Source organism: Magallana gigas, chromosome 7 (genome assembly GCF_963853765.1).
Source record: "Magallana gigas chromosome 7, xbMagGiga1.1, whole genome shotgun sequence".
Lineage (NCBI taxonomy): Eukaryota > Metazoa > Mollusca > Bivalvia > Ostreida > Ostreidae > Magallana > Magallana gigas.
In genome coordinates this window covers 20,485,462-20,512,374 of record NC_088859.1, presented here as the reverse complement: position 1 = coordinate 20,512,374, position 26,913 = coordinate 20,485,462, and the positions used below count along the sequence as shown (strand labels likewise).

The 26,913-nt window shown below is 34.1% G+C and overlaps 2 protein-coding genes across 5 annotated transcripts; one reads left to right on the top strand and one right to left on the bottom strand.

Moving 5' to 3' along the window:
* The first annotated feature begins 1,374 nt into the window (after positions 1 to 1,374).
* Positions 1,375 to 23,956, top strand: LOC105343361 (sodium-coupled monocarboxylate transporter 1). Of its 3 annotated transcripts, XM_066065783.1 has the most exons (17): positions 1,437 to 1,524; positions 1,626 to 1,670; positions 2,986 to 3,634; positions 16,476 to 16,541; positions 16,918 to 16,969; positions 17,073 to 17,140; positions 17,364 to 17,518; positions 18,620 to 18,760; positions 19,128 to 19,257; positions 19,566 to 19,654; positions 20,249 to 20,364; positions 21,088 to 21,155; positions 21,295 to 21,381; positions 21,841 to 22,058; positions 22,566 to 22,663; positions 22,989 to 23,110; positions 23,222 to 23,956. In XM_066065783.1, the coding sequence occupies exons 3-17, from the start codon at positions 3,263 to 3,265 to the stop codon at positions 23,378 to 23,380; spliced, it is 1,941 nt and encodes a 646-aa protein (XP_065921855.1). In that variant the 5' UTR covers positions 1,437 to 1,524; positions 1,626 to 1,670; positions 2,986 to 3,262; the 3' UTR covers positions 23,381 to 23,956. The 3 variants fall into 3 exon arrangements, with proteins under 3 accessions (XP_065921856.1, XP_065921855.1, XP_065921857.1); XM_066065784.1 differs by lacking the exon at positions 1,626 to 1,670 and having other exon boundaries at positions 1,375 to 1,524; XM_066065785.1 differs by lacking the exons at positions 1,437 to 1,524; positions 1,626 to 1,670 and having other exon boundaries at positions 2,931 to 3,634.
* Positions 10,419 to 13,824, bottom strand: LOC136269502 (uncharacterized). 2 transcript variants are annotated; one of them, XR_010707538.1, is made up of 2 exons: positions 11,049 to 13,824; positions 10,419 to 10,565 (listed from the first exon to the last, which is right to left on the bottom strand). XR_010707538.1 is itself a non-coding variant. In XM_066065787.1 (2 exons), the coding sequence occupies exon 1, from the start codon at positions 13,582 to 13,584 to the stop codon at positions 12,229 to 12,231; it is 1,356 nt and encodes a 451-aa protein (XP_065921859.1). In that variant the 5' UTR covers positions 13,585 to 13,824; the 3' UTR covers positions 10,419 to 10,565; positions 12,224 to 12,228. The 2 variants fall into 2 exon arrangements, 1 of the variants encoding a protein (XP_065921859.1); XM_066065787.1 differs by having other exon boundaries at positions 12,224 to 13,824.
* Positions 23,957 to 26,913: the final 2,957 nt, after the last annotated feature.

Sequence of the window (26,913 nt, the reverse complement as noted above, 5' to 3'; positions counted from 1 at the left end):
CATCATCATCAGTCATCATCATAGTCATCATCATCATCCTCGTCACCGACACGTGCAGCATTATTATTTATTATTGCATGTAGATATGCCACTGACTGTCTATGAAAATATGCTGGGTTGTTCATGTCCATATAGAATTCAAAGCGGCTATTAACCGAAATAAGATGTATTGCATGTGTCTCAAAAGCCCTGAATCGTGCATATTCTTACGATATCGTTTTATATTTATATTCTTAAAGCTGCAAGTTCTATAGATGGATGGCTAACCACGAATTCAGTTAATTTTCCTAAAAGTATTTTTTTTAAAAATGATGGATGTGCTGATTATGCACTTAAAATAGTTGAGATGACTTTAAAAGAAACCTTTGAACGTTAATACATTTGATCAAAGAATCTATTTCAATGTTTAACTTAGCAATTCAAGGTCTGCTTCACTGAAATCGTCGTGCCGTGAAAAAAAAATTGAAAAAATCAAACATATTTACACAAATCTTTGCAAATTTCTTATCATACAATCTTCGAGGTCCATGTGATTTGACTTTTAGGTGTGTGTTTGTGTACGTGCTCCGCTAGCTAATACACTTACATGTATACTATAAAAATGTTACTTTTGCTTATGTTATGATAATTATTTCCGCTCCGCATCCAGCTCATCCGATTATGCTTTAACCTTCCAATTATAAAGATAAGTCGAGCATAGAACTACATGAGGTACAGAGTACAAGCATGTATTTTATATGGCCTCTATATCGGCTACTATATATATAAACGGACAAAAACGCTCTTATACTTAGCGATGAAAATGATGCCCAAGTTACGAGACCTTTTATTAACTGCTTTCTTTATTAAGACAGTTTTGTATTGGATTTAAAATTTTACTACATGTATATATTGAAACTTCTGTAAACATTTTATTCAAATTTCTTATGAACATTATTTTAATGAAATTTTATGAAGTAAATTTGAAAAAAAAAATTACCTAAAGTAAATAAAAATTTAAATTAAAAACACACGAAATCAAGTCATAAAATGAAACTTACTAAGATAACACCAAATTTTGAATGGCTTTATCAATTAAACTTCAATGCACATCTAGTGTACATCTTACAAAGGCTATGCAGCTAAATCAAGAGATTGTGCCTTCTGTCCTTTACAAAAATTTCGATTATTGAGAATCAAAATTTGTACATGTTGTATATTTATTTGATAAAATGAAATATATCAGAAAGGACACTTCCCTAATATATTGATGTTCCGTCATGCTTTTTGTCGGGGGTGGAGTGGAGGAGGTGTCATCGTGTAATGCATGTATAAGTTGTAAACAACTAGAGCGATAGTCGACCAATTAAATGGCCCTTGTGTAGACTACCTGTCAAGTATATAATGGCCCTGACGCTTTTATTGGGTTTAACTTTTAAAGAAGCTTTGTATCACCCCCTTTTATCAACCAGTTGTAAACAGTGAGAAAAAAGGGTCAACATTGCCAAACAACAGGTATCCTCTCCAATCAAAGTACATGCATAGGTAAGAATGTACCTTGTATCTATATCATTTTGTCGTAAAACAGTGAGGGGTTGTTCGTAACAGATAATTAATGTGTAACCTGTTATCTCACACGTGCTAAGAAGATGCAAGGAGTGAGGAGACCATTTACTAAGTAATGCGGGTCGGTAAGTACATTATACTCTCTCTCTCTCTCTCTCTCTCTCTCTCTCTCTCTCTCTCCGAACAGTGGAAGCAAAGACACTTTTTAATTTAATTAAATGGATGCCTATGTAGTTTTCTTAAAAATCTATCAAGTGTGATACATGCACCTGTATTTATCAATCAAGGCTATACAAGGGCGCTCCCCATCAAAATCTATACACTATAAAATTTCAGAATCGACGCGATATCATTTTTTTTTGTTGCTTATTTTAGATTAAGGGTTTAAATGAACAAGCTTTGATTTTTATGTCCAATGTCCAAAATCTGATATAGTATAGCTTGTATAATAAATTGAAATCAAGGGGAATTTTGTCTTTACTCCCTTATTTGTGGGTAAGAAATACCAAACGCAAGATTAGTCCTTCTTCTCCATTTAAACGCTTGTATATATAAAAGATAATTTATGAATGTGATTCATACATGTAAGACAAAAGTCTTCAATCATGCAATTGTTCATTCCATTCAAAAACCGGTGTAAAACCACAAGTTTAGACTGAATTAGACTAGCAATGTAGGTTAAAAGTAAAACATTTTTAAAATAAATTTGCATATATATAAAGTTATTTTGATAAATCAGCAATTACTACAGTATAGTATATAACAGCGCGGTGTATAGTTCTTTTGTTCATTGAATATTCATTATAATGTGGCAATGAAATATAATATGCATTCTTTAAAGAGGTGAAAAGACATTAAAATGTCAAAAGGAATGCCCCGAAGTACGTGCAATTTCTGCAATCTGCATTAATTGTAAAATATTATTTTTTATAGAAATATTTCCTATATAAATGCAAATATTAATCTTAAAAGGATCTGGTCTTACTTTTCAATAAATCTATTTAAGTTTTATTTGATAAAACTTAGGAAATATTGAAAAAAAAAATGTAATTGATGCAATCCATAACTTTTCGTAGTCCCTACCATCAAAAACAGCCTTTTTCCCCATCTTAAAAAAATTTACTATAGTATACATGTGCATTCCTTTTGCGCTTAGTTGCCGTTCCACACACACACACACACATCTTGTGAATCCTACACATATACCTGTATATATACACTTTTGACATGATAACCGGTAACACCCCAGCATATATATACAGTATATATCTCAGCCGATCCGATCTCATCAATTAGAAAACCGTCCTCATTTATCATCGCATTTTGAAACATTAAACCCCGAGGACGTGTACGGAAACAGGTGCTAATACATGCCCGTGTTTACACTGCTATTCAGGTTGCATTTCCCTAACACAGAGTTAATGGTGTTTCTACTTAAAGGGGCCTTCTTCCACCATTGACAACAGATCTAGACGATCCCTTCAACAGTTTCTACCTTCGAATATTTTGGGAGAAGTAAATAAACGTGCTATTGACTGCGGGAAATGTACTTCTTGCCGATATGGTCTGTGGATTTTTATAACAGTTAGGCGAGGAGCGCAGAGGAACAACGTCAGACAGTGGCACATCGTTCGTTGCGTTAAATTGTTCCTAAAAAGGAATAATATAAAAACCGAAGTAGTTAGAATTTTTTTTCTCGGGAGTTTTTTTTATCAAAATGGAGAGGGATTATCAGTATATTTTCGAAAAAAAGGAAAGTGTCACCTTTAGCGCTGCAGACTATGTCGTTTTCGCTGCCACTTTGCTCGTATCAGCTTCCATTGGACTCTACTATGCCATTAAAGATAGAAAAATGACGGACGAAAAAGAGTTCCTCTTGGCTGGAAGGTCCATGCAGACGCTTCCAGTCTCTCTGTCTCTGCTTTCCAGTTTTATATCTGCCATCACGTTACTGGGCACACCGGCGGAGGTTTATACCAATAATACGATGTATTGGTGGATTTCCATCGGGTTCATCCTGTCGGCTGCTGGAACAGCTCATATTTTTGTTCCTGTCTTTTATCAACTTGAAATCACTAGTGTCTTTCAGGTAAGAATTTTAATGGTTTTGAATTCAAACTTGCTTTAATAATCATACTCTATGTAAAAATTTATCAGTAGCAGTTAGAAATTTTTTTTTTAATTTAAAGTATTTTGACTTTTGACATTATACATGAAAATATACATGAAAAATATGACGAAAAATATAACATTAAACGCACAGGCGAAATAAAAAACTTGTTCCTTATATACTACCATGTAATTTTGGCGAGGGGGTTGGTCTATAAAATCAAAGTTCAACGAAATAATGATCGATTGGTGGTTTATGTGTTACAGCAGTGTGATGTATAGAAATCAGCTTGGTTAGATTTGAATATACTGTCTTGTAAAGCAATGGAACTGCATGTCTAGTCAATTCAAACATGTGGACATTAATGTGCAAACACTCGGCAGTTGACCTTTTTCAAAAGGTCATACACCTTCAATGTTTACATACTCAATTCAGTACTTAGTTTTCTTCTGGGTATTGTTGTTGCTTCTCTAAAGTTAAAGAAATGCAAACCACTTTAAATTAGATTTTCGTTTCAATAAGGAATAAGAAGCCTATATTCGTTCAGGAATGTTAAGCTTACAACTCTTTGAAGACTTCCGATTACTGATTAACATGTTAAAATATTCATTCGATTATCATAAGCTGGTTGTGCCTTTATGAATGTCACTATTGTTATTTTTTCTTTCATTTTCATATGAACATGACGTCACAGTGACCACAAAACAAACGTTCTTGGTCTTAATTTTAATTATAACAAGATCATCAATTTCACTGCGACTGCATGTCACATGTTACAATTTGTGTACAGTCATGCATATGTACGTCATCTCAACAGTGTCAATAACCCTTCCCTCATAACGAAAGTTCATCTTAAAACTATACCATTCTAATCACTGTAACAGGATTTGGTAAGGAGCGTTGTTTTGATTTTCGAAAATACATTTGTAATAAGAAGAATGGGTATGTCGCGTAGCGTGTAGGTTTGTTTTGTTATGCAGTGTTATACTAGAAGTTCAAACTCCCGAATGAACTGGATATTTTTGAAGTGTTCACCATATATAACTTGATCGGCCGCTACCGTCGCTGCTAAACATCGGAAACTCGTTATGAATGAATAAATAGTTTATGGACGAAATTAGTTCAAAGGTTCATCGAAACTAGGTTTAAATGTAATCTCGGGGCAATTTGATGTTCAGAAGAGGGTGCTGTTGACGTTAGTTGTTGAAAATATTAAAAAAAATATATTTAGAAATTGATTCCTATACCATGAAAAAGCGTTAAAAGTGCGTGAAGGTTGCTCATGGATTGATGATCGCGGAAGGTCGATCAAGAAACTTTGTTTGGAACAGCTGAAAACCTCATACAGTCGTTTTACCGGTAACGAATATTTGCCAGTATCGAATAATTTTTAGAAAAATTATTGGTGAAAAACAAAGTTAAAGTTTTAAAAAATCCAAGCTAGGTAATTATAATACAGAAATAAATATTCTATGTTTGACATTTGCACGATTATTTACCGTATTATTTACAAATTAAAAAGGTGACCCAGATATGAACTGCCGGAAGTGCAAGGCAGAAAAGACGAAAGTGTGAAAACAATTAAACCTAACTATGAAAATAAGTTTGTTATTGAACCCTTTTTAGTGGATAATTAGTAATTGTAATCCATTTAATGAGATTGTGCATCATATCAAATAATAATTGAGCTTTGAATGAAATTACGAAATTACGAAATTCTTTATTCCAAGAGACAAATGTCTCATAGGTTATACATATGAACATATACATATTAAATAAACAGTAAGAAAAACAAAGTGTACATAATCAATTTGGATAATTCGCATGGAGAGTTCGTTGCTTGTTTGCATAATATAAATATTTACCTAAATTACACAGTTCTTTAGTATTAGAGGTAGATAATAACTGTATAACTTTATAGACACTTGGTTTTCGGGAGTAGTATTTTTTAATATACTTATCTCTTAAACTACAAAGTGATGGACAAATAAGTAAAAAATGGAACTCATCTTCAATTACATTTAAGTTGCAAGATTCACATTTTCGACAATCACGTGTTAAATTATCATACCTCCCTGTTTCAATCTTTAAGTCATGTGAGGACAACCGTAAGCGTGTAATTAATTTACGATAATTTACATGAATTGGTTTCTTTAGGTAAACTTGTAAACAAAAATGATCAACAACATGTTTATATAATATACATTTTGATGCATTGCTTATATCGTTAACAACTTTTTTTTGTTTAAAGACATCACACATTCTATTAAATATAATATCTAAAATAACAGTCTCTTTCATAGTACTTTGATATAAATCGGCTAAGCCTAAGATGGACAATTCTTTCCTAATATTTGAAATCCATATGTCATTATTTTTCACCATGTCTTCGTAGCATGCTTTTAAAATACAGTTTTTACTGTTTCTTAATTTAAACCAGTATTTAAAAATTTTTTGTTTCCTGAAAATCTCTAATGGAAATCTACCTACTTCATAATAAACTGCACTGTTGCAAGTATTTTTTCTGACACCCAAAACCTTCTTACAAAAATTTATATGGACTTTTTCTACATCTTGACCTTTATGGAATCCCCAAATTTCAGCACCATAACTAAGTACACTTTTTACATAAGTATCAAAAACATTCAATTGAGTTTCAACATTAAAATTCAAATCTTTCATTTTACTAGATATGCTGAACATTGCTTTATTTCCCTGTGCTGCACAGTGCTTTTGTGTAGATAAAAATTTACCATTGTAGTTAAACAACATACCAAGATAGTTAAATTGATTCACTACTTCTACGTATTTGCTATTGTATTCCCATTTTTCATTATCTTTAACACATTTTCCGTTTCTAAAAATTACAATTTTGGTTTTTTGTACATTAACAGATAAGTTCCATTCATCAGTATATCTGTGCAATGTGTTCAGCATATCCTGTAAACCCTCGGGCGATTCTGCCAAAAGGACAGTATCATCAGCATACATAATTAAAAACATATTAATCATTTGTAATTCAATTGGTGTACAATTACTATTTATAAAATATCTTTCAAAATCATTAAGGTACATTGAAAATAATAATGGAGACAATATTTCACCTTGTAGAACTCCAGCTGAGATTCTAAATGTTTCTGTAAATGTACCTTTATGTTTAACACATGCTCTTACATTTTTATATAGAGACTTAATAATACGTAACAATTTTCCTCCAAAACCCTCCATTTGCAATTTATACCATAGTTTTGATCTATCAATTAAGTCAAAGGCCTTTGTATAATCCACAAAACAACAGTACTTGAGTACTTCAGATAGAACCACGTGTAGTTTTCCTAGTGTCGGTTCATTGCGACAGAAGTATTATTTGGCTGGATATATTGATAGATATACGGGCAAAGCAAAGGCAAATGGCAACTACTTATCATTAATTCCTATTATATATAAAGTGTTTTAATGAAAATTCAATTTCATAAAGTAACGCAAAATGAAAACTGTTCAAGTCTAGTTTCAATTTGACGGGAAAACGGTACGATAAAAATAACGATCATATTATTTGTTTAAATGACATATTTCCACAAATATTTTTCCTTCTTCGTTAATAAGTCTATTGACATGTACCTCTAGTGCATTTTTGAAATAAATCCGCCCCAAAATATTCGGCCAGAAGTGATAGAGATAGAAGTTTGGTACTACAGTTTAGAAGGACAAAGAAACGTGATTTAAACAAAAAATAAAAACATTTGGAATTCCGATAATAATAGTCGCATGCACGACGAAACCGCATACTGGTTCGTTACCGGTAAAACGACTGTACCTAACATTTTCCAGTCGATATGTCGAAGAATAGAGACGTAAAAATTTAGTGGCTTTCAATTTTATTTAGCAGAGTTTAGAATAATTAGCATTCATCATTCATCATTCAAATTAAATATCATCCTCGTTAGTTCAAAGTAGTTTTTGTAGAAAAGTACATAGAGTGTTTGTGTTTTTGTCGTAAAAGCCACACTATTATGGTGTTAGAAATTATAACAACAACAACAACAACAAAAAGAAAAAAGAAAATTCATACTAGGTGTAGCTGTCGCCCACGATTTTTGGTGAATGAGTCGTAAACCCATCAATAATCTGTTTTTCAGCTAAGATTTCTCATGTAGTAAATCAGTCATAATCATTTTATATTTTCTGAAACATTGTGTTCTTTAAACATTTACTTGTTTATGATGTTTTCACTTTGACAAATATGTTATAATCATTTTAAGGGTAGCTTGTTAGGTAATAGTGTCAAACAGCAATGTGACTTAAAGGGGCGTGGTCACGATTTTGGTCAAATTCTGTTTTTCCTGTTTTTATTTTGTACAATGCTTTAGGAATACATTTCCAATGACCAAATGAAATTCGCGAGTCAGTAGTGAAGTTATAAGAAAGATACAGGACTCATAATTCTTTGTCATGTAAACAAGGCTCGTGCCCTGCTTTTGTTTACATTAGTTCATTATACCGGTAAAAGGTTTTTTTTCAAGCAGATTTTTCCATCTTCTTTTTCAATTCAAGCATGAATTAACAGTTCTTAACGTTTACCACATTCATTTTCGGTCTAAAACTGAAGTTTTCACTTCAACGTTCAAAATGTAAACAAACGCTTTGTTTACATTGCAAAGAATTGTAAGCTCTGTAACTCGCTTTTAACTCAACGAATGACACTTAAATTTTGGTTGCCTATTAAAAAAGCCCCACTGAAGCATTGTAAGCATTAAAATTGAGAAAAATCAAAATTGTGACCATGCCCCTTTAAAAATCATGTCTGTTTTTCATTGCTTGCGACTCAGCCATAGCTCTTTGAAATCAACAAGATTTTTTTACCTAAGACTACACAATCTGTGAATATTTTACTTGAAACCAGCGTCATTTACAACTTGTTTTGAAAGTCCAAACTCTACTTAAATTGGTTCAATGTCAGATGAATACTATGTTTTATCATCAAAACTAGTGTCTAACCCCATGAAATCCCCTAAAAATATCGTCAAAATGGTAAACAGGAACTTTCACAAAAAGGTGTGATTTTAATGGAGAACACCGGTTATATATTTTTTATTCAGGAACGGGAAGTTTAAAATTTTGGTTCCTAAACGGGTGTCATTAATTTAATGCTATCAACTGATTGTATGTGAGATTACTTTCATCAAAAGGAAAGAAATCAGAAGGTTCCAAAGTTGTTGACATACAAGGTAACATATAACGTCATTTGAAATGTTACATGCACCCATCGAGTGCGCGGCGGTATCGCGGTAACCTATTTAATTTAAAAATTAAACGATACTTACAAAGTAGAAGTTTGATTGTAATTCTCCGAAGTATGCGTCAGTATTAGAGATCAGGTGAGATTGCAAAGCTATTCCCAGAATTCAATCTTAAAAGGTGCTGAGGCCACAAACAGAGACTCTCAATACAGGGTGGGTGCGGTGTGGCACCTGATCTCTAATACTGACGCATACTTCGGAGAATTACAATCAAACTTCTACTTTGTAAGTATCGTTTAATTTTTAAATTCTCCATCAGTATGCGTCAGCATCGAGATCACGTGAGAGATTTAAAGTGTGGTCACAGCACTAAATATGAGAAATGGACTTAGCAATAATGTCCTAATTTCTACTGAAAGCATTAACAAATTTTTTAATTTACCAAATTTATTAAAACAAACATTTTCAACCTATTGGGTTGAATTGTCACTTGTGGAGTATTTGGATAAAACTGACAGTCCAAAATTATCACTATTTACAGTTCTGTGGTAAAACTTATGAAATGTTCCTGAGTTAGACCATCCTGCAGCATTCATGATACCGGTGAGCGACATTCCCACAGACTTTGCAGCACTAGTGGCAGCGGAGCGTGTGCTATGTGCACTAAAAATGTTCGTGTCTATGCCAGCGTCTGTCATCACTTTTTTGATCCAGCGAGCTACCGTTTGACTAGTTACAGCATTATGTGGTTTTCTAATCATCAACAATAACTTAGTTGTATCTCCTCTAATATCTGCTGTTGTTTTTAAGTACAGTTTCAACAGTGAATATACACACAGAGGTGGACTATCTGAAAACTTTCTTAACACTAAAGGCGCAACTTGAAAAGATGGTCTTGTTTGCTTGAGTAACACATTAAACCTAAATACTATACAATCATCCTCTATATACATATCTCTTATATCTAAACAAGCTAAGGACTGACAACGTTGTCCTGAAACTAAAGCTAATAACATAGTCAACTTAGAGGTCATATCTGGTAAGGACAAACTCTCATTTTCTAACAAACTAAGGTATTCTAACACTATATTTACATCCCAAGTAGTACCATATCTAGGCAAACAAGGTTTAATATTGAATACACCTCTCAAGAATCTTTTCACTAAAGGATGTTGGCCTACAGGGAGATTATCTACAATAATGAAACCTGACAGTGCTGATCTGGCTGTGTTTATAGCACTATAACCACAACCCTCTGTCATAAGTGATGCTAAAAAATCTAACACATTAGAAATAGTAGGTACACAACTGTTACACTGAACTTGACTTGAATATTGAAACCACTTCTTAATGTACACATTGTATTGTTTACATGTGGAGCCTCTCCATGATTTCATAAGAACTGAAATTGATCTTTCCGATAAATCAAGTTTCTTGAAATTTTCCCTGAAACATGGCACACCATCAAATGAAGTTTTCGGGCCAGAGGGTGCACTTGTGTAGGACTGTTTTTCAACTGCAGCATTGTTTTGGATGGCTTCAGAGCAAGTGGAGGTTTCACACACATTCTCAAGATGATTGGGTACCAGTTCTGTGTGTCCCATAGAGGTGTAACCAAGAGGCCTTCTGCTTTGTCCATCAGGATTTTTTGACATACTCGGTCGATAATGCTAAACGGAGGAAAAGCATAAAAAGACAAATTAGTCCAAGAAATAGTGAATGCATCAACAAAAGATGCTCCAGGTTCATTTTTCCAACTTACAAAGCATTCTAACTGTTTGTTAAGTCGAGATGCAAATAAATCAATATGTGGTTTAAAATATACACTAGTTATAGTTTTAAAAAGTTTTTCATTCAACATCCATTCTGTTTCATCTCGAATCATTCTACTCTCCCTGTCTGCCACTACATTATCAACACCTGGTAAATGTACAGCTGTTAACCACATATTATTTCTTTGCACAAAAGTCCATATTTCTCTAGCTTTATAATTACATGCTGTTGATTTTGTACCACCCATATTGTTAATATATGCCACTGTTGTGGAATTGTCACAATAAATTTTTACATGTTTATTACACAACTCAGCATGAAAACTTTGTAGTCCAAGAAAAACTGCATGTAATTCCAAATAGTTAATGTTGGGCAAGTACTGTTTTTCTTCAATGGACCAATGTCCCCCTGTAGAGACACCATTGTATTCTGCCCCCCAACCTATTCCTGATGCATCAGTGGTTAGTGTCGCTTGGATACTTTTCTGTCGAATTGGAGCCTTGATGCCACTATTTATTTGTATTGACCACCATTTTAAGTCTTGAAGCGCCTCTGCTGACAGTGTCATTTTTGAATCAAAGTTTCCCTTGTTACATTTAAGAGCTATAGCTTTTTCTTTTTCAAGTAGTTTGGTATGTAACAATCCTAAAGGAATTGCTACTGAAGATGAAATAAGGACTCCCACTAGTTCTGCCACTTGTCTAATTGAGTGTGATTTATTTGAACAAAAATGGTGATAAAGATTTTTGAATTTCTTTATCTTTTCCGGAGTAAGACTGATTGTCATTGATTTAGAATTCAAAACAAATCCTAAAAATACAATTTCGTGTGTAGGTACCACCACTGATTTTTCTTTATTGATCTTAAATCCCAATTGTTCAAATAGATCTATTGTGTCTTGTATGTTTTTTAAACACTGTTCATAAGTTTCTCCTTGTAAATAGGAATCATCAATGTATGCAACAGACACATGTCCTTTAGATCTAAGTGAAGCATATACTGGTTTTAGGAGCTTAGTGAATAGTCTGGGTGCACTTGACAGACCATTTGGTAAACATGTGTACTGATAAAGAGTTCCTTTCCAAATGAATCTTAAATATTTTCTGTCAGGATAGGCTACATTCACAGTATAATATGCATCACTTAGATCCACAGAACCCATATAACATCCCGGTTGAATCAATCTTAAAGCTGTACACAGTGTTTCCATTTTAAAATGAGCATACTCAATGTTTTCATTCAGTTGTTTTAAATTCAAGATAACACGATAGCTGCCATCCTTTTTAGGACGTAAAAACACAGATGATATATATTCATCATCAGAGTGTGAAGCTTTCTCCACTACCCCTTTCGCCATTAACTTTAATAACTCTCTGTCTAGAGCCACAGCCTCTGCAGAGTTGAGTTTAGTTTCTCTCACTGAATATTGAACAGGTACTGAAGTAAATTCTAATGAATATCCTTTAACAGCATTAAGGATGTATCTGTCATGTGTGATAGTTTTCCACACTGATAGAAATTGACTAATCCGTCCGGCATGTTGAATGTCACCTACCTTCTCTACTTTTGGTGGGACACGGGTTTCTTGTTGTAGTTCTTCTTTGTTTCGTGATTGCTGTGGTGGTAGTTCCGGTTGTAATGCCCCAGCTGGTAATGCTGGGGTCCTCTCCCTAAAAAATTAGGTTTGGATCTTTCTCTGAACTTCAGACGAGGATTGAACTTCATTCTAGTTTTGGAAGTTTTGTCATCATAAGCTACCTTGTTAGCCATTTTGTTGTGTTCCGTGATGTTTTTCATTTTTTCCACCACGTCATCACCAAACAAATATGCCGTTATTTCAGTCTGACTAGTGCACAGTTTTTTGTATTCTGGTTTCATGTTATTTTTTATACATGCTTTTCTGTGCAAAGAAAGTTCAGTGTTACTAGAGGCCAACAAAGCCACACCATCGAGCAGATCTTTGGCTGCTTTGTTTTTGTCAAATTCATTGTTAGGTTTCAGCAAGCTATCCACCACCTTGATTACGGGACCAAGTCCTTTCAATAGGGTTTTCTGGATCTTATGAACCTTTACGTCCGTCGACCTCGTAGTTTCGTTCATACAATAGTTCCAAACGAAATCATTCACTCGAGGAAATTCCAACTTGCAGTTTTCTGGCCGTAAATGTTTATCAAACAAGTCATTTTTCTTCGAATCTTCTAATTTGTTGACTAACAGCTTATTTACTAAGTCTGCTAATTTTGTTGTCACGGCATCGGAAGTTTTTTCCTCAACAATGTAGTTGGAAACAGCGAAGAAATCTTCGTCATGTTTATCCGAGCCGCCATTTTTGTTTACCTCTACGTCATGTCCGCCCAAGTCTGAAGGCCCCGCCTCCTTTTGACTGACAGCGGGTAATTTTCCATGCGCGGTCGACTCGCAGCTTATCTTGGCCTTTTTTGCCGCGTTATTAGAAACGTTGTCGGCCTTTCTTTTAGTTGTACTATGTTTTCCAACCGATTCAGAATCACTATCATCAGCCGATTCTGCTTGCACATAAATCAAATTATTTATTGCATCCAAAGATTTCTTCATGGCCATCATAGCCGAATTTTGATCTACCATGAATCTTTTGAACATCGATTCGGTAACAAATTCGGTGTTATGCACAGTATCTTGTTCGCTGCACATTTTATCTTGTGTAGTTACGTAATCTTCTTCTTTAGATCTTGGTCTCGAAGAATCATCGTCCACCCACTTATGGGCATTTGGTGACGAATTATGTTCAAGCGCATCTCGCTTACGAGAATGCTTTGCACTTGTATGCGCATCTTGATCATGATGCGTTTCCGACTGTTCAATGACTTGGGTTAGAAAATCCCCCAAAATGGCGTCGGAGCCTGAGTGTCGCTCCTCGTCCATCATGTCCATATCCATATCGTAAAAACGCACGATAAAACAGTTTACATCTAAAAACTCCTTTCAAATTTACCGCAAATGTTCTGCACCAATTCACTATCCAACGAGAAACGCTAAATGTACTAAAAACGGTCACAAAACAAATTTAAATTACAGAGCATAAAATTCCACGACTGATCAAATCTGGGTCAAACTTCGCATTGAATTCTGGGAATAGCTTTGCAATCTCACGTGATCTCGATGCTGACGCATACTGATGGAGAATGTTTAGCCAGACTTTTGCAACAGGATTATTCTGCAATAACAAACGGATCGTACCTTGTACCAACATGCACATTCTTTGCAGGAAATCTCGGTTTTTTTTTATTATGATTTTTTTTGCTTTCATGTAACGAAAAATCGGTGACTCAGATCATATTGACACTGTCCCAGAAAGATTCAATGTCATTTAAAACCAACGCCTGTGTTTCCTTTCACAGTGCAGGAAGAAAAGTATAACTGCCAAGGCTGAGCTATTTTCTTTCTTGCACCCGAACAAAATACGTACAATCTTTTCATCAAATGTAGGGCGAAATAACCTATTTGTCATGTAAGTAAGCAAAGTGGAAAATGCTTTGCTTTGCACTTTATTTTCTAAAACCTTTAAAAATAAGTCGTAAAAATATAAATTATTTTTATCAGCTATTATTTTTCATTCATATTTCCTTTGGGTTTTTTATTATCATATTTTCTTTTATAGGTTCTGTTTTTGTTTCTTTATTTGAAGAAGAAGAAAAATCCAAGAAAGCTTCCTTTGCATTTTAATTTTTAAAACCTTGAAAAAAAAGTCGTAAAAATTTTATCAATTAATATTTCTCTTTTACATTTTTTAGAACCATTTTAACAAGATCATGGACTTTGGATAGTCTATTTCATTGCTGGCCACTCAGCCATGGCCCTTTGAAATCAACAAGATCCGTCTGGCTTTTGAGCGAAGACTACGCAATCGGTGTATATATCGCTGAAACCAGCGTCATTTTAAACTTGTTTTGACGCAAGAAATAGATAGTGACATCCTACTGAAAGTCCAAGGCCTTGTTAAAAAGGTTCTAATCTTCATAATACCTTTCATATTTTATTTTTCTGTTGCTTATTAATTTGAAAATTTAATAATAAAAAACATGATTCGGGTCATTAACAGGGTGCTATCTAAAATCAGTGAATATATACTCTAGACGAATGTAAATTTAAACAAAAATTTTAATCTTGCATTGGTAACCCGATTCTTGAAAGCAAATTTGTTTTTCCAAACATATTTAATAGTTTTCTTTGTCAGTGTTATTACGAGACTCGGTTATTGTACTCTATTTGACATACCCAACCCACCCCTTTTAAAAAAAAAACAACAACAACAAAATCCTGAAGCATGCATAAAGTAAACAGTTAATTATTGGATATACTTTGTAATTAGGTTTCTCATTCTAGACTGCCAATATTTCTTTAAGAGTATGTTATTTTAGTTGTTCATAACTTTTTTATTAAACAATTGTTTATTTAAAAGTAAGCGGAGGCACAAGATACATTGTATTAATAATATAGTTCACAGATGGAAGAAAAAATACACAATTCATATAGATGTCCTTTATAATTTATGTGAAATGCGTTCAAGGTCGTAGGCGCTTTCTGATAGCGGAACAGACCGCTTTACCCAGATCTCTTGTAAGAAAATTTAAAAACATCACAGAATAACCTTTTAAGTTCTTGCAAAATGTAGCTCTTGTAAAAAGTATACATGTATTTATAAAGATGTTATGAAATGCAGCCTCAGACTTTAATGACACAAACTACTGTAAAAACAATCAAGTATCGTTTTTACACGTTAAATCGCAAATACTGTACGTAGTTCATAAATGTTGATGCATATAAATGACAAACGATGACAATTGGCATGTAGAAACTTTATCGCCAGTTTTTTTAAATTTGTATATATTTCAAGACATTCAGATTTTTTTTTAAGGAAAAACCTCCGCAGAGGCCTTCTACTGTTCCTCACCTGGGGAGCCAGTCCCCCCCCCCCTCTTAGAAAATTTGATATAAAAACATTTTTTAATTTAATCATAGTTTACATTCTTATATTGATATTTGAAAGAGTCATAAATGTATAAAATAAGAACTCATTATCGCCAACTTCGATTAAGGAAACTAAATGGACAAACTAATTATACTGTACCCATGCGTCAAATCTACCTTAAACATTGCATACGATAGTTTGGACTATCATTCAATAAAAAATTGAAGTTATTTAAGCTTTAAAATTTGATTTAAATGATTTTCTATATTTTTATTACGAAGTCGCTAACGATTTGAACCGACACCCTGTGTCTTGGATATTAATGAAACTGATTTTATTCTGTTTTAACTGGATCTATCTAGTATAAGACACACGTGCTGATTTTTATTGTCACAATCTTGCACATTCTTTCTATTCTTAATTTGACATATTTATTCGTGGGTTGTTTTTTTTTGACATCTTATGATCTAACGAAGAAAGTAATCTGATACATTTTCCTTAGCATTCAATATTATGCATCAGTTTACGTCACGCATTGTTATTTTAACCTCATACAAGGAAGTAAAAGGTGTCCTACCTATATGTTGGCGTCTTGTCTTCAAATACTCGATCTGTATGATTGAATGACAGATTAGCTATAAAAATATTATTTATTATTTTAGTAACTTTATTATTTTAGTAACTAATTAACTTTAAGTTCCCACATTCGTATTTTTTATTATCGGGGATGGGAGTGGGGGGGGGGGGGGGACTCTTGTAATAAAAAATGTTGACAATTTCTTAATTAGGATTTTTGTAATATACAATTTACACAAAAAAAAAACGAGTATTGAAACATGCTGATTTTTTTTTTTGACAGTATATAGAACTTCGTTTCGGTCACACGTGCCGTGTGCTTGGATCCATCATCTACCTAACATGGATGGTAAGTACTGACATATAAAACCTGGTCCACATTTGCGGGAACAATTTCATTTACGACGTCTTAAAAGTATTTTAACAATATACCTGTTGGTAATTGTTTAACTTTACCGTATCAGGAATGGGGGAAATATGAAGTCTTCATTGCATAACATGCAGCTTTTAAAGATTAAACTAAAGCATTTCACCTTTTCCAAAAATGTTAACGCCTAGTTGAAATGCAGATGGCTAGGTATACCTTCCTCATAAAGTGATAATTTCAGTGAAAGCAGTCAACATATGATCATTCTTTAGCAATTTGATCCTTCATAGCCAAAATTTCGTAAACAAGAAAAAAGCCGAAAAATTCATTTATACATGTACTTGATTAATGTTTTCAGATACTGTATATGGCTGTTGTTTTGTATGGGCCCTCCCTGGCTCTCAATGCTGGTAAGTAAAAATAAGATAGTCAAGAACCCAAGTTTATATACTTTCATCGTTTAGGATAGTACACCATAACAATGGAATTACAAGTAGTGTTTTTCATTTTCAGTGACGGGGTTGTCGTTATGGGGTTCCATAGTTGCCGTCGGTCTCGTCTGTATTTTCTATACTACTCTGGTGAGTTTTGCTACTGTGGCGTTCAAAATATCAGAATTCGTATATCGAAAAGAAATGTTTCAAACATATATATGTAAATGTATTTTCTATACTACTCTGGTGAGTTTTGCTACTGTGGCGTTCAAAATATCAGAATTCGTATATCGAAAAGAAATGTTTCAAACATATATATGTAAAATCTTAGTAAACTATGCAACTTTAAAATTGTCTGTATTTTTTATAGGGAGGGATGAAAGCTGTCGTCTGGACAGATTCGTTTCAGATGCTGGTCATGTTCGCGGGAATGCTTGCTTTGCTGATTTCCGGAAGTCTGAAACTCGGCGGCCTCGATGTGGCGTGGGACATTGCTAACAAGAATCAGAGAATCCTTTTCTTTGAGTCAGTACATTTAGCCCTCTTTTTATTTAGTACAAATTCAGTGTTTCTAGTATTTCTGTATATGCGTCGGAACGGGGGGGGGGGGGGGAGTAGCCATAACCATACCTATAACCTTTTTTTGTCAAGATCGTTGAAAAGGTCTAACCCCCCCCCCTTCCCCCTCCCACTTTCAATATTAGCTAAAACATTTGCATTTTAATGTGATATACATGTATTAATCAATACATAGACATGTAAATCTATTAATTTATCAGTCTATTAAAATGTACAATTCTTGGAAAGAAGTCATTTATCAACACGAGTTTATCAGTTGTGACATGACGTATAATGATATGGAGTGATAATTTGAGATATGGTTTCTTTATCCTGGTTTAATCTGTAAATGTATTATATATTAGTTCAGCATATTTCTTGAATTCTCGGAACTGATAAAATTTTGTCATGCTGTAGATAGTCGGACATGTTAGTCCACCCACTAAAGAAAGCTGGATGCTAGTGGCCAATTTTAGGCGAGCTATAATTACGAGGAACTCTGTGTAAAGACAACGGGAAACTGTTCAAATGTATAATAAGCCAAAATGCTTGGATTTTTTCTTTTACTAAATACTAGTACTAGTCCAAACTTTCAAATTGAAAAAATATTTTTAAAAATGTTAGGCAAATCTGAAGGGCACTTTGTGATTCGCCCAGTCTCCTTCATAAACTCAGTAAATTTTTTTTATGAAAAATCCGCTTTCTTTAAAAAAAGTTTTTCTAATCTACATGTACATGTAATTCGCCCTTTATTTTTCCGACCTTAAATCAAAGCTTAGCTAATTCGCCCTTTATTTTTCCGGCCTTAAATTAAAACTGAAAAATCTGCAAAACTGTTAAGAGAACTCTATGTTCGTTGCCATTTTTAGACTGTATTGATTACCTTTAGAAGAAAACTCTATATAAAAATATAGGAAAATGCCCAGAATTGAAAGTTATAACAAATGAATCTTTCCTTTATTAAGTAATATTTTATAGCTAAACAAACCATTTTGACCATCCAGCCGCCTTAAGAAAGAGTGCATACAACTGGTCAATAAATTACAGAGAACATGTTTTGTACTGTAGATTTGACCCAGACCCGTCGGTTCGTCACACAACCTGGAATGTGGTCATCGGGGGAGGGTTCTTCTGGATGGCAATCTACGGCATCAACCAGGCTCAGGTACAACGGGCCATCTCCGTACCGTCCATAAAACACGCCAGCACGTAAACGTAAGTGCTCTCTCTCTCTCTCTCTCTCTCTCTCTCTCTCTCTCTCTCTCTCTCTCTCTCTCTCTCTCACTCTCTCTCTCTCTCTCTCTCTCTCTCTTTCTCTCTCTCTCTCTCTCTCTCTCTCTCTCTCTCTCTTTCTCTCTCTCTATGACACATCTTTCTACCCAGATACATGTACACTCTCTCTTTTTTTCCTTGTCTTAGATATTTGTGAAACAGATTATTCATTCATATCTCCCTTCACCCTCTCTCTCTCTCTCTCTCTCTCTCTCTCTCTCTCTCTCTCTCTCTCTCTCTCTCTCTCTCTCTCTCAAATCATATAATTTTAAAGGCTTTTGAATTTTTATTGATTCTGTTTTAGGGCAATCTGGCTGAATTTTCCTGGCATGTTGATCATTCTTTCCCTCGTGTGCACTGTTGGTGTTGTTATGTATGCGTTCTATTCCACGTGTGATCCTGTCAGTTTGAAGATTATCAGCAAAACTGATCAAGTATGTTTGGGATTTTACCGAATATTTAACAAGTTTGAAAACCGTCTTCGTGAAAACAACCTTAAACTAAACGAAATATTTAATAACATCTAAAATTGAGTTAAACGCAATCACTCATCCCCTTAAGAAAAAAGTTCATATAATTATATAAAATGTATATTTATAATGTATATAAATATATCTGGTCTGAACAAAATATTATTTTATCACCATTCATGTACCTCTGATGCTTAATACTAGAAATTGTACACCTATTTTTTATTTAATTGCATTTATTTTACATGGATATTTATCTTTTACACATGTAGTTGATCCCTCTTTTTACGATGGACCTGCTGGGGCACCTAAATGGACTGCCTGGACTGGTTCTTTCCTGTGTTTTCAGCGGCAGTCTAAGGTAAGGCACGCCCATACGGCATTTACAAATGCAAATATGTCTAAATACAACGTACTGTAGATTCCTTATTGTTTAACGCGAGTACATAATTATACGCGGAAATTCGTAAGAAATATACCCCTCGTGGATTTTAAAACCTCCTTTTCATACATATTGGACAGTTTAGAAATACATTGTTTTTAACAGTGTAATGTAAGTTTGGCGTCCGTGATTTTATATTTTTGTGATTTGATACAAAACGGTAAAATTGTGTGATTAAGTACTTTTGTGAAAAAATAAGGAATCTAATGTACTCTTCGGATGTGTTTAAAACGATCTAAAACAATGGAGTATTTGATGTTTTAAAGTGCTCGTATGTTCTTTTCACATGTTCAAGCAGGTTGGGTAATGAAGTAACAACCCGTGAGGTCTATCGCCCAAATTAGCTCTTCTTTTCAAGGAGATTGATTTTATCAAAAAATGGCAACGGCCATTCAGCCATCTTTATACATGTATAATACATTACATGCACATGGTTTTAAGGTCTTTTTAAATGTTCTCTCTTTTTAAAAAAAAATTCATTAATTTTTTTTTTTTCGTTTTTGTTTGACACAGTACTATTTCTTCTGGTTTGAATGCTGTGGCGGCTGTTTTGTTAGAAGACTTCGTCAAACCTTACTGCTGCAAGAAAATCTCGGGTTATGCTGCAACACTCTTCTCCAAAGCTACAGGCAAGTTCAGAAGGTTTCAGCCTTTATCAAATTAAAAGGAAACATTACAAACTGATGTGGCAATATCAATAAGTTAACTTATCAAATGTGGTTTCAATTTAAAAAAGAAAAAAACATTACTATGCTTTGTCAGAGTGACAAAATTTTATTTGTTTTAAGGTTGCGAAATAATTTACATTGCCAAAAAGGCAATTTATAAATTAATCTTGATTTACGCGTAATAAAATTGATTTCAAATTTCAGTGGTTCTCTGAGCTTTGTCTACTAATAAACGCTTTAAGATTTCAGTTATATCGAAATTACCCGAATCAAATGCATATGCATAAAGACCTTAATATATATTGGAATATAACCTAAAGTAAACGTGTATCAGAATATTTCTTATATTCTCTGCGTTTGCTTATGAACTTTCTTTTTGTTTTATTGCTCGTTTTTACTCAATAATTTACCTAACATGTACATGTACTTTTGTTTAAGGGAGCTGGATGGTCGTGGCCCATTTTTAGACTGTATTGATCTCCTTTTAAAAGAAGAGATCTTTTTAAAGATAATACGATAATAGTCAAATTATAAAGTTAAAAAATTATGATTTTTTTTTTTTGCTGAATGATATATGGTTTATAGAGATTAATAAGTCTTATCTAAAAATTCAGTCAAGGAAGATCTAATGGACTATGTGTTGACCGCTCCGTCTCCTTAATTAACATGTATTTCTTTTTACAGTGGTTGGCTGCGGATTAATTTGTCTGGCGATGGCGTATTTTGTCTCTGAGCTGGGCGCAATTTTACAGGTATCTTCTATCTCTGTTGTCTCTGTCCTAATAAAGGGCTCGTAGTGTCATCCTTTTGTTTTGTTCTTGATCAAGTGTAAAAAGAATTTAAAAAGTTTTTATTTCACTTCTTTATATTTATTTTGATTTATTTTCACAGCTCGCTTACGTTTTGTTTGGCATTCTTGGAGGACCGCTGTTGGGGCTATTTACTTTTGGCATGCTGTGCCCCTGGGGAAACAAATGGGTACTGAGGTTTTTTTATGAATATCATTTTTTTTCTCCTAATTAAAAAGGGCATGTGAAAAGAATTTAATGAATGTGAAGTTAAAACGTAGAAAGAGTACCATCGAATAATGACAAGTTTTATTAAAAGTGTATTACATGTATTTGTTTAATATTTTGTCAAAAGTACATTTGGTTCACAATTTGCCAGTATTTTTCTCATTATAATAATTATGTTCTTCACTATAAAACAGTTAAACATTAAACAAAAATAAACATGCGTCTTACAAAACAGTGTCTCATTTAACATTTTTGCAAATTATTTGTGTATTTTCTCAAAAAGTACAACCATCCAAAGAAAGGGGGTCTGAGAGGGGATATAATGGCAATTTTTATCCTTTTTTTTAGGGGGGGTGGGGTGTCATATATATACTTATAGTATACAGATATAAAATATGTATATACGTGTATATTATGAAAGGGAGGAAACATTGGTCTCATCACTGCGCTGGCCTTCGTCGCCTGGATCGGACTGGGCACGTCAATCAACAGCGTGGTTATCACCCCCAAGTCTCCGCTGACCACTGCTGGGTGTAACATGACGGCCATCAACGCTCTGAAGCAACTGGCCACCACCGCCGCCCCTACTACAGCCGCTGTCCTCGCCAGCACCACCCCTGCGACGGCGGCACCGCCAAAGTATGCTGATCTCATATGTCATAGAAATGTTTTGAATACGTTTTTCTCATGATAAAAAATATCAGTTTCAATTTTGAACCTAAAGAATTGGCCAAGTCTGACTGATATTAAGTTTAGGGTAAAGTATGTACTAATGTTCTTAAGATATGTATAGGTTACATGTATTTGCAATCAAGCGTCATAAATAAAAAAGATCTATATCATAGTATAGTCCATTGCTAGTATTTTTTTCGATATCTCTAAAAAATTGAATACATTAACAATGTAGCTATATGATTTAAGTTAAACGTTCGTTTATATTTTTGCAGACTTCTGTAATCGCTTTTTTTGCCATTACTTGAATGTATACGTAATACAATCTCTCTGTCCATTAAAAAAAGTATATAATGAATTAAGTAGCATATGTTTAAAGAACCTTTTCATCACTAGTCTATTGTTTCTACGCCAGCCACTGGATATTTTACATTTTACAAATCTTACCCACGCATTATATTTTTCTATCTTTAGGGACTATTTTCTTCTGTACCGGATGTCCTACATTTGGTATACCGCTCTCGCTGTCATAACTGTACTTTTCGTTGGTACCATCGTAAGTCTCATAACAGGTGCGTGCCAGGGTTTTGAAATTTGTATGAGCCGATAGTTTAAATATCATCTGATCGTGTTAATTGTTAATTAAAAAAAATAAATGAGAGCAGTTCTAAATGTTTGCTTCATTCCATCACACGTAATGAGCTCAAGAATTGTGATGGTGTTAGTAATTTATTAATATATATATGAAATGTGCATTCGGTCTTTTAGACTGCAACGAACATATACATGTATAACATCGTATGTATACATGTATGTATATACATGTATAAAATTTATGAAAGAATCTTAAAATAATTAAACCTGTATTGTAATATTCTATTGTGATTGTTATTTTAGGAGGCCATAAAAAAATGCGCGAGTTGGATCCTCGAGTTATCTGTCCCTTCTTTGATGTATTCATGCCGTTTTTACCGGAGTCTTTTCGTTGTAAAGCGCGATGTGGTGTCAGGCACGGCGATGTAAGTAATAGAGAGAGAGAGAGAGAAAGAGAGAGAGAGAGAGAGAGAGAGAGAGAGAATAAAAAAGGTAAATAAACCATATTTGTATGTATGTATGACTTCATTTTGCAGGAGGAGTTCATAGCTACTTTTGTAAAACATCAAGAAGAGAAGTTACGACATAACGGAGTACACAACGAAGCTCTCGATGTCTCTGACATCAACTTGTCTGAAAAGAAAGTTCAAAACGGCCACACGATCACCAATGGCGACTATTCTACAAAACTATAAAATCTCACGGTAACGAGACTTTACGCGAGCCTGAGATACCCGAAATCCATCTATAAATCAGTTTTATCGTTCACTCTGTCTAACTTTACAATTTTAATGTATATTCAAGAATTTTTACATTAGAAATGACGTTGAAAATTCTTGTTATGTGGAAGACGAATTTTTCAAAGTACATTCTGCATGTAAGCTGACATCCAACTTTTTTGTAGATGTATGTATCTTGAAGCAAACTGTTGTGGCACAATCTTATATTTTTTTTACTGAGTTTTACAACGCCGTTTACGATATATGCATACTTTCAGTTGTTTGCAGATAAGACCATGTGTTCCAATATTTTTCATTAGAGACCAATGTACATGTATAGATACATGTATATAGGTAGTGATTTATTTTTTTTATTTTTTTTTAATATGTTCATGTAGTATGCTTTTCAAATTATGTATATCCTATCGTATGTACATGTTTGTTGAAGTTTTAGAAATATACATATAGTTTTATATTTGAGGAAAATGGATATATTTTTAAACAGTGTAGAAAATTTTTGCATGTTTGCTTTTATGTGAACCTTTGGATGACACAATTTTGATACTTATGTACGTATCCAATAAAGTGAATGGAAAATTATGTTGTTCTCTCTCTCTCTCTCTCTCTCTCTCTCTCTCTCTCTCTCTCTCTCTCTCTCTCATAAATTAAACACCACGGGCGCAGAAACCGGCAGGAGAAATTAACATGCATTAGTGAAGCTGTCCCGATTTAGGTTTACCTGTTTCTTTTTTATGGCATAGGACATTTCCTCCATCCCCATCCCAAAGTATACAGTGGATTTGGATTTGTTGAAAGGGGGGGGGGGGGCGGCCAGGGGAAGGGGTGTGTAGGGCTTCCCAGGTTTTTAAGGTGTTTTAAGACACTTTATATGAGCTATTCTGGTTAGACTTGACATATTATTTTGAGAGGCCCGTCCCCTTCTAAATATGCCACTGTTCTATACATGTAAATACTCCTTCTTTACATTGAAGTGCCCTTTTATGGCATATTTCTGACTAATTTAAATCTTCATTCCGAAAAAAAAAAATACATTAAACAAACATATATTTTATATAAACATGAGCTAGATATTATTTAGAGATGGGTATCATTGTTACAACTTTAATCATTCAATGAGTCTTTATTTTTAGATATCGTTATAGTCCTACATGTACATAGATATGTAACCCATCAGGCTGTGTAGTCCGAAATAGCCGACGTTTTCCTTTTAAAGCCAGGAAAACGTCAGATATTTCGGACTATATAGGCTATGCGGTTTGTGCAGATAAAAATAATATCAAGCGTTGGCTGAGTTGAATGACGAGTGCATGGAATCTGGACACCCTGTCACGCTCTACATATTCAAAGTGAAATACTTTTATTAGATGATCGTTGCGCTGCACATTTATGTTATAGTCTGGCACCTTTTCCATCAGTCCGTTCGCCCACAAAATCCCTACTTTGACTTCAATGTAGAATGCACAATCGAAATTAAGGAAAAGGCACCAGATACTATGTGTGCACATTGAGTTAGAAATAGTTACATGTATGTGCTTATTTACATATAGTGCAAACAATAACTCTTGACTTAATTTTATCTAGGGGTTGTTTCTATTGTGATTAGAATGTAATTAAATGGGTTAGCTGCAAATAAACAGAAAGCTCTGTTCACCTGAATTTTTCCGAAGAACCACAGATCTGAATCTATTATCAAGTTTTATCGGTAAAAGTACCGGGTACATGTACCACATGAAAATTTTGGCAAAGTGTCGTTTATCTGTCTCTTCATCGTCGGATCCCATCACAAAAGTGTGATCTTCACACACAGATTCGGCATGGCTAGTATAACTTTGGCCGTTTAACGGTTATGTAATTCATGCCACCCGAAGGTCTTGACCAGCTTTAAAGCTCATCAGATAGTTTCACGACCGCGTGCTACATGGTGCGCAGTGTTATCATCAAGCATCTCAAGGGGGTTTTTAAGCGAAAAATGGCCGCAAAATCTGTAATTGTTACACCAGCTGGATTAATGAGAGTTTACTCATGTACAGATACAATTTATGTTTGATGATTGATAACTAGTAGATGGATGTTTGTGCAGGAAATCGGAAGTGGACAACATCTCTTGGTGTCCTGATCATGATTTTCATTCTGATTGCGAATGAACGAAGTTTGGGCCGAATTTCTAGAAAATCGAAGGCAACCCCACCGAAATTCTTATACATCAGTCACCTCCTTGCATTGAGGTTAAATTCTGGACTTGAAACATCCTTTTGCAAGCTGAATCTCGGCAAGATTTGAATAATGGAGGATTCTCCGGGAAAAGGTATCATGCAATGGATGAGGAGAAAATGGGGTATAAGTATACCGGTAGTTGTTCCTGATGATATTTTTAGAATTGCTTGTGGACTGGACCGTGCACTACCCCCTCCCCCTTTTCTAATTTAAAAATAGGAAAAAATTGGGAAGTATACGGTCAAGTCCACAAGTAGCATGTGTATGTGGTTTATTTTCCCAAAGCGCGGTAAAAAAAAATCTCCAAGAATTGATCTAAACTAAATTGTAATACGGTATGGACATATGTGGTTATTGAGAAGAAGGATAAGAAAAGAAGGAATATGTTACACTGTGACGCATGAAAAGAGTCAAAGCAAGATGGTTGAATGTTACATTTTTTTTAGAAGCGAAAGATGCAGTTTTTGTGGAAAGAGAGTGAGAGGCCTTGGGAAGGGATGTTACAACTGGGTCATCATGAGTTCGCGGCCTAGAACAGATACAATGGTGTCGTCTGTAGCATACACTCCACAGGGGGGCGATGAAGGCGTGGAGGTCAAGTAAGTGTACGCGGCTAGGCTATCATCGTTTTCACAAGCGCAAACCCCGGATGTTAGATGTTGCAGAATGGAGTCGATTCTCATCAATGTAATTATTTATCTGGCTAAAACGGGTATTCAGATTTTTGGGGGTATATTCATTGAATATTTTATGAATTCAATGTAGTCTTTAAATTCCAATTGTCTTATGTTTATATGCATGATTGTATCATAGTATGTAAAAAAAAAAAAAAAAAAAAAAACGGGGTTACCATGGACGCCTCCTTAATTAACAATGAATATGAAGTTGTTTTCCTTTTTGTCGGGAAGGCAAAGGAAGTTAACGTTACGATTAAAACATAAAAAATCGTTCGACTGAGATTCAGATAGAAGTGCTGGGTTTTTTTATCGACTGGGTATGGTTTTCATTTTTTTTTTCCTTTGGCTTATTTTGATTGATAAAAATTTTTAAACGCTTTGCCTGAAAATTTGAAAAACAAATATTGAGTTGGAATTTGTTATAGCAGATAAAATATTGAACAAATGAATATTTTGTTCCATTCATACAACGCAAAAACAATTGGGTCGTTGAATAATATTTTATATGTAAGATTTTTGTAAATTGACAGCCTCGGTAAGCATCCCATGATTGATATTCCTATAAAAAAAAATTAATTATGCAGCTTTGATATTTTT

What these genes read in the sequence shown, in the direction of transcription:
- LOC105343361 (XM_066065784.1), top strand. Translation starts at nt 3,263, where the DNA reads ATGGAGAGGGATTATCAGTATATTTTCGAAAAAAAGGAAAGTGTCACC. An exon ending in CAGAGAATCCTTTTCTTTGA is followed by an intron (nt 17,519 to 18,619) that starts GTCAGTACATTT and finishes TTTGTACTGTAG; the next exon opens with ATTTGACCCAGACCCGTCGG. An exon ending in TTATCAGCAAAACTGATCAA is followed by an intron (nt 19,258 to 19,565) that starts GTATGTTTGGGA and finishes TTACACATGTAG; the next exon opens with TTGATCCCTCTTTTTACGAT.
- LOC136269502 (XM_066065787.1), bottom strand. Translation starts at nt 13,584, where the DNA reads ATGGATATGGACATGATGGACGAGGAGCGACACTCAGGCTCCGACGCC.